The 12,987-nt window shown below is 43.4% G+C and overlaps 1 protein-coding gene across 1 annotated transcript in view; it reads left to right on the top strand.

The window, feature by feature from the left end:
* Nucleotides 1-12,411, top strand: part of CD86 (CD86 molecule) — a 31,812-nt gene extending 19,401 nt beyond the window's left edge. The window contains exons 3-4 of the mRNA XM_040339479.1: nt 7,072-7,200; nt 12,377-12,411. Coding sequence (XP_040195413.1) covers nt 7,072-7,200; nt 12,377-12,411 — 164 coding nt within the window. The remainder of the gene's footprint in view (nt 1-7,071; nt 7,201-12,376) is intronic.
* Nucleotides 12,412-12,987: the final 576 nt, after the last annotated feature.

Below are 12,987 nucleotides of genomic sequence, written 5' to 3'. Positions count from 1 at the left end.
AAAGTTCGCTGTATCCACCTGAATACCGGGTTGGCCAGTGAATGGGGGAAGTACGGGTTCTGCAGAAGTGGTGGGGACCCAATCAGGATAGGCGAATTCTGCAGGAAGGGCACTATGGGCACGACGGGCCTGTCTTTGTCTTCTTCTTGGTGGCAGCGGGACACTACTTGTGCTTGCCACCTCGCCAGCTTGAACTGCACTTATGGGACTCGCCACGTCGCCACGTCTTACTGCAGTGCTGGATGAACGACCAGGGTGTACTAGGCCGCTGGTGCTTGCCAATCCACCAGAAGGAATAGCGGCGCTAGTACTGGCTCTCTGCTCCATACGAGGGACCTGCGGTTCTTGCTGCTCAACAACATCAGAATGGGGTCGGGTACGCCTGGCCTTAGCAGGGACCACCACTCCGTCGTCCGAGCTATCTGACATGGAGCCGCTGTTGTAAACAGGATCGTATTCTGAGCCAGATTCTGTCAGATGCGTGACCTCCTCTTCTTCACTATCTGACATGCACAGAATCCTGACGGCCTCTTCACCACTGTACATTCGCTTTGCCATTTTGGGTTTTAAATTTAGTGGTACACTGGTGATGATTCACAGGTAAAAAAAGCACCCGACTATAGAAAGGAAAATGTAGAAAATGCTTCCAAAAAAACTGTTAGCGATCGCAGGGATCAACCTGTCTCTGCGAACGCTGCAGTTGTGTGTTGTGTTTTTGAAGTGACAGTGATCGATCGATACTGCACTTGGGTGGGTTGGGCTGGGCAACCTGAGGGGGAAAACGCAGGTGCTAGCGGGTATCTGGGCTGATTCCGCTAACAATGCGTTTTTGGGTACCCTAAACTGCTGGGTGCGCTAGTATAGATCTGATCAGATCAGGTATCGATCCGTTCAGATACTATACCACTAAGGGGGGTGTATGCTTTGCGAGTGGGTGTAAGCGGTACTGGCACTAACCTAACACTGCCTGGGGCGACGCAGACCCTGACTGACGCTAAAATTTTATTTATATCACCCGCCGGGCGATCAGGGGGTTAAACCTTTATTGGGTTATATACGGCGGGTGCCCTGATGCTATAAACAGCAAACTAACTAACCAGCGTCAACCGTAACACTTATACGGTGATCACTGGTGAAAGGGTTAACTAGGGGGCAATCAGGGGTAAAAACTTTATTTATGGGGGTACCTAACGCTATAGAACCTGGCGGCGAACCTCAAAAAAAACTAACTGCCTAGCGGCAACAGTGACACTAATACAGCGATCAGAAAATCGATCGCTTAGTGACACTGGCAATAGGGGGTGAAAGGGTTAACTAGGGGGCAATCAGGGGTTAAAAACTTTATTTATGGGGGTACCTAACGCTATAGAACCTGGCGGCGAACCTCATAAAAAAAACTAACTGCCTAGCGGCAACAGTGACACTAATACAGTGATCAGAAAATCGATCGCTTAGTGACACTGGCAATAGGGGGTGAAAGGGTTAACTAGGGGGCAATCAGGGGTTAAAAACTTTATTTATGGGGGTACCTAACGCTATAGAACCTGGCGGCGAACCTCAAAAAAAACTAACTGCCTAGCGGCAACAGTGACACTAATACAGCGATCAGAAAATCGATCGCTTAGTGACACTGGCAATAGGGGGTGAAAGGGTTAACTAGGGCGGTGATCAAGGGGTTAAACCTTTATTAGGGGGGGGTAGGGGGCTACCCTGGACCTAAAGGGGGCTAAAACTAACTGCCCTAACACTTTTTTTCTGTAACACTGACACTAAATGCAGAAATCAAAAAATAAATGATCCCTGCATTCAGTGACACTATTACAGGAGACTGGGGGGGGGGGGGGCGATTGGCGGTGACTGAAGGGGTTAAAAGGGGGTTAAATGTGCCTAATGTGCTGGTGTCAGTGTGCTGCTTGGTGCCACTTACTTTTGTGATGTCTTCTCTCCTCAGCGGTGGTCGATATGACCACCACGAGGAGAGATCACACACTTCCTCCTTCCTGTTGTTTACACTGAACACAGGAAGGAGGAGGGGGGAGTGCAGGGATAGGCTGAGAGCGATCGCAGAGGGGGAGCTGAAAACGGACAGCCGCCCCCTCATCACGGATCGCTTCTACAGCTTACCGACCCGCGCCATGTACCGGGGGGGGTCCCGATCGGACCCCCCACCGCCGTCAAGCAGAGGACGTACAGGTACGTACATGTGTACATGAGCAGGTCGGCAAGTGGTTAAAGCTGAACTCCGGCTGGAAAATAAAAATGTAATAGTCAAGTACAGTGAAACCTCGGATTGCGAGTAACGTGGTTAGCGAGCGTTTCGCAATACGAGCATTTCTTTTCTTTAAATCCTGACTCGGTTTGCGAGTGTTGTCTCGCAACACGAGCAGGATTCAAGCCACAGCGGTGTACAGCACCGGGTTTGGCTAGAAGTGCGGGGGCGCCAAAGCCCATCTGAGCCGAGCGTAGCCGATCGGAGCCATTCGTAAATACTCAGAAATACTCGGAATACCTTGGAAATACTCCGTTCCAGAGGGTTTCTAAATTCAGCCAAGCTGTTCCCGAGTATTTCTGAGGCTCTCCGGCGCCCCCCCCCCCACCTCTGGCCACATACGGTATTACATGCCATAAAAGTCAATCTGGAACAAATTATTTTAGTTTCCATTGACTTCTATGGGGAAACGCTTTGATATGCGAGTGCTTTGGATTACAAGCATTCCCCTAGAACGGATTATGCTTGTAATCCAAGGTTCCACTGTAAAAGTAAAAATAGTAAAAAGCTGATTTTAGACAGAATAAATCTAAGCATGCAGCAGTCTTGGTGGTTACATCTAAAGCCCCGTACACACGATCGGACCTTTGTCCGACCAAAATCACGTCAGAATTCCATCGGAGTAAAATAGAACATGTTCTCTATCTAAACTTCGGTGAAATTCATCGTAATTTCCGATGGAATTACTCCGATGGGGCATACACACGGAATTTCCGATAGAAAAAAGTCTGTCTGACTTTTTCCATCAGAAATTTTGATTGTGTGTATGGGGCATTAGTTATTTCACCCAATAACAATTCTTAGCTTTGATCTCTACTTTTTGTAGCGTAAACATTAAGAATAGCCATTACTACAGAAGTGTGTCAAGAAAAAACACAGCCATATTTATTCATTTAAATTTCATTGATCGTCTTCACATTTGCCAAAAAGTTATCACTAAGGGAACTATTATATATATATATATATATATATATATATATATATATATATATATATATATATATATATATAAAAATCTGTAGGAAAGTGACAAACATTGGCACAACCTCACTGAAAACTTGCCAAATTTTGTCTAAAAATATTATTTCCTATGTCTGCCATCTAGAGGCCACAATGTGATATTTTTCCTGAAACATCTCAACCAGGAAAGATTCTTCATTATGACCATTAGATGGCATTGATGAGCATAGGAAATAAACTTATTACGGCAATCCCTTTACGACCACCTGACACATTTGTGCCGTGGCAAAAGGGTGGCCTTCAATGTCCACCCCTAAACGTTGCTGGATGGCTGTTGTTAAAGCGGAGTTCCACACAAAAATGGAACCTCCGCTTTTCGGAACCCTCCCCAACTCCGGTGTCACATTTGGCACCTTTCAGGGGAGGGGGAAGCAGATACCTGTCTGAGGCCTTGTACACACGACCGGATCGGTCCACTAAAACTGGTCCGCGGACCAGTGTCAGCGGACAGATCCGATCGTGTGTACAGGCTAGCGGACAGATATCCGGCGGACAAATGTTTCTTAGCATGCTGGAAAGCTGTCCGGCGGACATGTCCGCTGGTTAGTACACCTAACCAGTGGACAGATATCTCCCGCATGCGTCGAATGGATTCAACACATGCGTGGAAGTATTTTACTTCCTGGTTTGGTGACGTGGCGGCGTCAACGTCACCGCCACGTCACCGCGCTGTCTGTCCGCGGGGAGTTCGGTTTGATGGTGTGTACAAGCCATCAGACCGAAATCTCCGAGTGGACGGTCCGATGAAAACGGTCCGCCGGACCGTTTTCATCGGACTGTCCGCTCGTCTGTACGGGGCCCAATACAAGTATTTTTCTCCCACTTGCGGGCATAGATACTCAAGCCACCTGTGGGTATCTACGCCACTTCCGGCGCCTTCTCCGTCCCACAATATAAAAAATATAAAAATTGGGCTAACTTTACCATTTTCTTATTTTTTAATTCAAAACAGTGTATTTTTTCCAAAAAAATTGCGTTTGTAAGACTGCTGTGAAAATACGGTGTGCATAAAGTATTGCAACGAGCGCCATTTTATTCTCTAGGGTGTCTGGGAAAAAAATATAATGTTTGGGGGTTCTAAGTAATTTTCTAGCAAAACATTTTTTTTTTAACTTGTAAACAACAAATCTCAGAAAGAGGCTCGGTCCTTAACCACTTAAGACCCGGACCAATATGCAGGTTAAGGACCTTGCCCCTTTTTGCGATTCGACACTGCGTCGCTTTAACTGACAATTGCGCGGTCGTGCGACGTGGCTCCCAAACAAAATTGGCGTCCTTTTTTCCCCACAAGTAGAGCTTTCTTTTGGTGGTATTTGATCACCTCTGCCGTTTTTATTTTTTGCGCTATAAACAAAAATAGAGCGACAATTTTGAAAAAAAAAATCTATATTTTTTACTTTTTGCTATAATAAATATCCCCAAAAATATATATACAAAAACAATTTTTTTCCTCAGTTTAGGCCGATACGTTTTCTTCTACTTATTTTTGGTAAAAAAAAAATCGCAATAAGCGTTTATTGATTGGTTTGCGCGAAAGTAATGGCGGCGATCATCGATTTTTAACGTGACTGCGACATTATGGCGGACACATCGGACACTTTTGACACTATTTTGGAACCATTGTCCTTTTTACATCAAGCAGTGCTATAAAAATGCACTGATTGCTGTGAAAATGACACTGGCAGTGAAGGGGTTAACCTGAAGGGGGGTTAAGTGTGCCCTAATGTGTGTTTCTTACTGTGGGGGCGTGGCTTAGCGTGTGACATCACTGATCATCGTTCCCTATGACAGGAAACAGACGATCAGAGACAGCCACACTAGGAAGCACGGGGAGAGGTGTGTTTACACTTACCTCTCCCCGTTCTTCCTCTCTGTGACCAGATCGCGGGACACCACTGGTGATAGGGTCCGCTGTCATGGAGAAGAGGACCAGGTCGTGAGCGTGCTGCGCGACCCGCGGTTGGGCTCTTAAAGGGGACGTACATGTACGCTCTTGTGCCCAGCCGTGTCATTCTGCAGACGTATATCTGCGTGTGGCGGTCCTCAAGTGGTTAAATGCCACCTATGGAGATTTTTAAGGGTAAAAGTTTGTCGCCATTCCACGAGCGGGTGCAATTTTGAAGCGTGAGATGTTGGGTATCAATTTACCCGGCGTAATATCATCTTTCACAATATAAAAAATAAATTGGGCTAACGTTAATGTTTTCTTATTTTTTAATTCAAAAAGTGTATTTTTCCCCCCAAAAAATTGCATTTGTAAGACTGCTGCGCAAATACGGTGTGACATAAAGTATTTCAACCACATCATTTTATTCTCTAGCTTGTTCTGTTGAAAATCAACAGATTTCTGCCGCGTACACACGATCGGAGTATCCGATGGTCTAAAATCCGATGGATTTTTTCATTGGAATTCCGTTCAAGCTGTCTTGCATACACACTGTCAGATTAAATTCCGACCGTCCAAAACGCGGTGATGTAAAACACTACGACGAGCCGAGAAAAAGTTTAATGCTTCCGAACATGCGTCGACTTGATTCTGAGCATGCATGGATTTTTCTCCGATTGAATTCCACACAGACGGAAGAGTTTACTGGCTGGATCACAAGGTAAAAATAAAGGAAAGAAGGCCTAAAAAAGAAAACAAATGCATCCATCGCATCTAAGAATTGGTAGGCTGCAATATATTAACCACTTGAGGACCGCTTAACGCCGATATACGTTGGCAGAATGGCACGGCTGGGCACAAGCACGTACAGGTATGTTGCCCTTTAAGTGCCCAGCCATGGGTCGCACACGCGCCATCAGTCCGAAGCCTGGTGACCCGGCCCGCGGGACCCGCTAACCCGATCGCCGCCGGTCTCCCGCGATCGGGTCACAAGAGCTGAAGAACAAGGGGAGGTGTGTGTAAACAAACCTTTCCCTGTTCTTCTCTGTGGCAATGTCAGTGATCGTCTGTTCCCTGTCATAGGGAAGGACGATTAGTGACATCACACATACAGCCACGCCCCCCTACAGTAAGAATCACAAATCAGGGCACACTTAACCCCTTTAGCACCCCCTAGTGGTTAACCCCTTGACTGCCATTATCATTTTCACAGTAATCAGTGCATTTGTATAGCTCTTTTCACTGTGAAAATGACAATGGTCCCAAAAATGTGTCCGAAGTGTCCGCCATAATGTCACAGTCACGGAAAAAAAATTGCTGATCGCCGCCATTAGTAGTAAAAAAAAAAAAAATTAATAAAAATGCCATAAAACTAGCCCCTATTTTGTAAACGCTATAACTTTTGCGCAAACCAATCAATAAATGCTTATTGCAATTTTTTTTACCAAAAATATGTAGAAGAATACGTATCGGCCTAAACTGAGGAAAAATATATATATTTTTTTTTTTTTGGGGGGGGGGGGGATATTTATTATAGCAAAAAGTAAAAAATATTGAATTTTTTTTTCAAAATTGTCGCTCTATTTTTGTTTATAGCGCAAAAAATAAAAGCCGCAGAGGTGATCAAATACCACCAAAAGAAAGCTCTATTTGTGGGGGGAAAAAAGGACACTAATTTTGTTTGGGAGCCACGTCGCACGACCGCGCAATTGTCAGTTAAAGCGACGCAGTGCCGAATCGCAAAAAGGGGCCAGGTCCTTTTCCTGCATAATGGTTCGGGGCTTAAGTGGTTAAATATTGTCTTTTGGTTTTAATACCGATTTTAAATGCTTCCTAAAAAGCTGACTTCTACCTAAGTTTATGAGAATAATAAAGTATTATCACCATTTCTTCACAGAGTTGAAAAAACCACCAGTGCCTCCTGAGTCTGACCTGAAAATGACCATCACCATCATGATCAGTGTCGTCGTCCTAGTTTTAGTCTCGTCTTTATCGATTATATTGATCTGTAAACAAAGCAGATCCAGTAAGTATATTTTTTTGAATGTGTCAAGCAGAATGATCTATTCCCCCCCCCCCCCCCCCCCCCCCAAGTACAGACATTATACGAGGGGTGAGCAAAAATTCCATAGCAATCGTATAGCCAATTATTATTGTTAATATTATATTAACCACTTCCAGCCCAAGGCCATAAGGCCATCAGGCCATTTCAGGGGGGGATATCTGAATAATGGGTCACACACCCCTCCAGCCGCCATCCGGTGCTTTCCCGGGCTCTCCCGTGCCATCGGGGGCCCGGAGAAAGAATCGGCCGCCGCCGGATGACGACCATAGAGATATCTGGTGACCAGATGGTCACCAGTCATCTCTATGACTGTCGGAGGCCCGTTATTACGCCATGTCCGGGCCGCCATTGTAAACAAAGCAGCGATCGCGGCTGGTAAGCGTGAGATTGTGAATTATTTTTTTATGGTCTCAGACTTCCCAGCCTGGAGGAGAGATGTGGGGTCTTATTGACACCGCATCTCTCCATAAAGAGGACCTGTCACACACCATTCCTATTATCAGGGCCGCCATCAGGGGGGTACAGGCAGTACACCTGTAAGGGGCCCAGATGGCAACCCCCTTAAATTTTTTTTTTTTTTAGGGGTCCGGAGGTCCCCAGGGACACGGAGGCCCACAGGGGCCCCAGATGGCAACTCCCCCTTTTTTTATATAAAAAAAAATATTTTTTTTAATTCATTTGTATTTATTTTTTTATTAAAGGGCCAAGTTTTTTTTTTTTTTAGGGGTACGGGGGGCCCGTAGATCCCCAGGGCCCCGGATGGCAACCCCCCCCCCCCCCCTTTTTTATAATTTTTTTTTTTTTTTTTTTTTTTTATTTCTTTTTTTTATATATATATCTTTTTTTTTACTATTAAAGGGCTCAGAGGTCCCCAGGGCCCCATGTGGCAAACCCCCTTTTTTTTATTTTTTATAAATGTTTATTTTTGTTTATATATATTTATTTTTTTATTGAAGGGCCCAGAGGTCCCCAGATGGCAACCCCCCTTTTTTGTAATTTTCTTTTTATAAAAAAAACTAATAATAATTTCAGGCGGCAGCACCCCCCCCCCCCCCCAGTTCTCTGCTCCAGGGGGCCCATGCCTTAAGCTGTGTAGGGGGCCCCATAATTCCTGATGGCGGCCCTGCCTATTATAAGGGATGTTTACATTCCTTGTAATAGGAATAAAAGTCATCGAAAAAAAAAAATGTAAAAGCGAAAGTGTAAAAAAAAAAAAAGTAAAATAAACAATATATATATATATATATATATATATATATATATATATATATATATATATATATATATATATATATATATATATATTTTTTTTTCTTAACACGTCCCTGTCCCCGGTAGCTCGAGCTCAGAAGCAAACCGTACACATAAGTCCCGCCCACATATGTAAACACCGTTCAAACCACACATGTGAGATATCGCTGCATGCGTTAGAGCGCGAGAAAAAATTCTAGCACTAGACATGGGGCTAGATTCAGGTAGACTTACGATGGACGTATCAGTAGATACGCCGTTGTAAGTCCGAATCCGCGCCGTCGTATATTTAAGCGTATGCTCAAATTGAGATACGCTTAAATGTTGCTAAGATACGTTCGGAGTAAGTCTCCTACGCCGTCGTATCTTAGCTGTCTCTTTACGCTGGCCGCTAGGGGCGTGTACGCTGATTTACGCCTAGAATATGTAAATCAGCAAAATACGCCTATTCACCAACATACGCATGGCCGTCGCAGTAAAGATACGTCATTTACGTAAGGCGTTTTCAGGCGTAAAGATAAACCACCAAAAACATGGCGCAGCCAATGTTAAGTATGGACGTCGGAAGGCCGTCAAATTTTTCACGTTTTACGACGTTTGCGTAACTCGTCCGTGAATGGGGCTGGGCGTAAGTTACGTTCACGTCGAAAGCATTGACTTTTTGCGACGTGATTTGGAGCATGCGCACTGGGATACTTTCATGGACGGTGCATGCGCCGTTCGTTCGAATCGTCATTTACGTGAGGTCACGATTAATTTACATAAAACACGCCCACCTCTTCCACATTTGAATTAGGCGGGCTTACGCCGGCCAATTTACGCTACGCCGCCGCAACTTACGGAGCAAGTGCTTTGTGAATACTGCACTTGCCCATCTAAATTGCGGCGGCGTAGCGTAAATAACATAAGCTACGCCCGCAAAAAGTTAAGCCGCCGTACGTGAATCTAGCCACTTCTCTGTAACTCTAAACTGGTAACCTGTAAAAAAAAAAAATTAAAGCGTCACCTATGGAGATTTTTAAGTACCGAAGTTTGGCGCCATTCCATGAGTGTGCGCAATTTTAAAGCGTGACATGTTGGGTATCTATTTACTCGGCGTAACTTCATCTTTCACATTATACAAAAAAGTTGGGCTAACTTTACTGTTTTGTTATTTTTTTATTCATTAAACAGTTTTTTTTCCTGGAAAAACATGTTTGAAAAATTGTTGCGCAAATACCGTGCAAGATAAAAAGTTGCAACGACCGCCATTTTATTCCCTAGGGTGTCTACTAAAAAAAACATATATAATGTTTGGGGGGTTCTGAGTAATTTTCTAGCAAAAAAATTATGTTTTTTACATGGAGGAGAGGAGTGGCAGAATAGGCCCGGTATGGAAGTGGTTAATTATTATTATTATTTTTTTTTTTTTGTGTGTTCCGGATGGAGTGTGGAAAAGGTAGAAGATCTGCCAGGCTTTGATCACTGTCTGTGTCTCTGTTGGGGAAATTCACCCTCTCTATGATGACCAATGGCTACTATTGCAAAGTGATGGGTTATCCAAAATCTTAGCATTGTCACCAGCAGGGCAGCCATCACAAAAAAAAAAAGTGTTAAAAAAAACGGGAGGGAGCCAGTTGGGCCCCTGCCATTGTCCTTTTCCCAGTATTCAATGCATTTTTATAGCACTTTTCGCTGTGAAAATGACAATGGTCCCAAAAATGTGTCAAGTGTCCGGTGTGTCCACCATAATGTCGCAGTCACGAAAAAAATCGCTTATCGCCGCATTACTAGTAAAAAAAAAAAAATATTAATAAAAATGCCATAAAACTATCCCCTATTTTGTAAACGCTATAACTTTTGCGCAAACCAATCAATCAATAAATAAATAAATAACTTTGCGACGGGAAACTAGACTAGCGGCGATGTAGCGAACGCGAAAAACCATCGTGGATCCGCCGTAACTCCTAATTTGCATACCCAACGCTGGTTTACGACGCAAACTCCCCCCATCGGCGGCCGCGGTATTGCATCCTAAGATCCAAAAGTGTAAAACAATTACACCTGTCGGATCTTAGGGATATCTATGCGTAACTGATTCTATGAATCAGTCGCATAGATAGAAACAGGGATACGACGGCGTATCAGGAGAAACGCCGTTGTATCTCATTTGTGAATCTGGCCCTTAGTTCCTCCCTTTTTAGAATAACCGAGTGTCCAGCTACACAGTCCCCTGTTAGTTTATGTCTCTGTTCGAGATCAAGAATTTAAACAAAAATGTAGCGCTAACAAACTCAAAATTATATAGTACCAAGTGAGGTAACAACTCTCATAATATAAGAGCATAAATATAAACAATTGGCATGAATGAAAGTGACTAAAACAATGCTCAATGTAAAACAAAGAATATAAACGTATCAAAGTCTATATTATAAAGATGAGTGAACATCAGATGGAGTGATTGAAGCAGGAAAACAGGTGAGCTGCAATCCAGTGATTAAGATGCAACAGGTGTGCAAGTTGTCTGTAGAACCCCGTGAAGATCACAATCACATCAAAGTATGAAATGGGTAAAACACGCTTACCAGATGGTGTTGGACTCTACTACCTTACAGCAAAGAGTCAGCCAGACATTGTGGTCTTTGGAAGCCGGGACCACTAGAAACCGGACTTGGATCATATGCAGGGCTGGAACTCCAATGGAATGGACAACAGGAACCAGCAGTGCTTGAATGATGTATTTGCGTCAATGCCACAGGCTCTGAATACGATCTTTGGACCATCGATCAGGAAATGCAGGCAGAGGACGTAGTTAGAGCTCCAAATGAAGCCATGGGGTGGATGATAGAAAAGGAAAAAAGAACTCCAATGGTGCAGGTCAATTAAAACCAATAGGTTTATTTATAAAAGTCATAAAAATGACAAAAATAAAAGTGATCACGTACAGGGGTAGCAATGTGGGGTGCTCAAAGGCAATACCTGACGCGTTTCGGCTCAGTAAGCCTTCAACATGCCCCTGTTGAAGGCTTACTGAGCCGAAACGCGTCAGGTATTGCCTTTGAGCACCCCACATTGCTACCCCTGTACGTGATCACTTTTATTTTTGTCATTTTTATGACTTTTATAAATAAACCTATTGGTTTTAATTGACCTGCACCATTGGAGTTCTTTTTTCCTTTTCTATCATCCACCCCATGGCTTCATTTGGAGCTCTAACTACGTCCTCTGCCTGCATTTCCTGATCGATGGTCCAAAGATCGTATTCAGAGCCTGTGGCATTGACGCAAATACATCATTCAAGCACTGCTGGTTCCTGTTGTCCATTCCATTGGAGTTCCAGCCCTGCATATGATCCAAGTCCGGTTTCTAGTGGTCCCGGCTTCCAAAGACCACAATGTCTGGCTGACTCTTTGCTGTAAGGTAGTAGAGTCCAACACCATCTGGTAAGCGTGTTTTACCCATTTCATACTTTGATGTGATTGTGATCTTCACGGGGTTCTACAGACAACTTGCACACCTGTTGCATCTTAATCACTGGATTGCAGCTCACCTGTTTTCCTGCTTCAATCACTCCATCTGATGTTCACTCATCTTTATAATATAGACTTTGATACGTTTATATTCTTTGTTTTACATTGAGCATTGTTTTAGTCACTTTCATTCATGCCAATTGTTTATATTTATGCTCTTATATTATGAGAGTTGTTACCTCACTTGGTACTATATAATTTTGAGTTTGTTAGCGCTACATTTTTGTTTATTATCTTGCTGGCTTTGTTTGTTTGTATGTAGCAGCTTGGCACTTATTTTTATATTAGCGCAGTTTTTTCTTTATTTTATTTTAATTCGAGATCAAGAATTGTTTTATGTAACTCATCACGTTTCTTCCTCCTTTCTTTTATTTTAGCTGTTCCGATTGCAATCAGAATACCTCTGATATAAGCCTTGTGGGCTTCCCATACTAATGCTTCTGACATATGTTCTGAACTATTTTCTTTAAAATACAGTTCTAATTCCCGTTTGATCTTATTTACAACCTCTTCATCTTGGAATAGATCCTCATTAAGTTTTCATGTTGAAATGTTCTTTTGTATTCCCGCTATGTTTAAATTAATTGATACTGGAGCATGATCCGACAAAGTTACTATTCCAATATCGGAACTTTTGACTGTCTCCAAAGATCCATGGTCCACCAAAAATAAATCAATTCTAGAATAAGTCCCGTGTACAGCAGAGCGGAATGAGTAGTCACGTACTTTTGGATGTTGTATTCTCCAAACATCCATCAATTGGTGTTGATGTAATTTCTTTTTAAGTAATTTCCGTTGTGCATTCCCGCCCCGCTGCACACGCGACGTACAATCGGCATCTGGGTCCAGACAGAGATTCATGTCTCCGGCCATAATTACCCTACCCGACTTGAAATCCATAAACCTCTCAATTACTCCCTTGAGACATTTAACAGGGTTTTGGTTTGGGCCATAGATATTACCTATGGTGATCAATACTAATGTCGGC

The sequence above is a fragment of the Rana temporaria genome, chromosome 2 (genome assembly GCF_905171775.1).
Source record: "Rana temporaria chromosome 2, aRanTem1.1, whole genome shotgun sequence".
NCBI classification, from domain to species: Eukaryota; Metazoa; Chordata; class Amphibia; order Anura; family Ranidae; genus Rana; species Rana temporaria.
The sequence above is the reverse complement of the archived record's forward strand: the minus strand, read 5'-3'. Positions and strand labels throughout refer to the sequence as shown.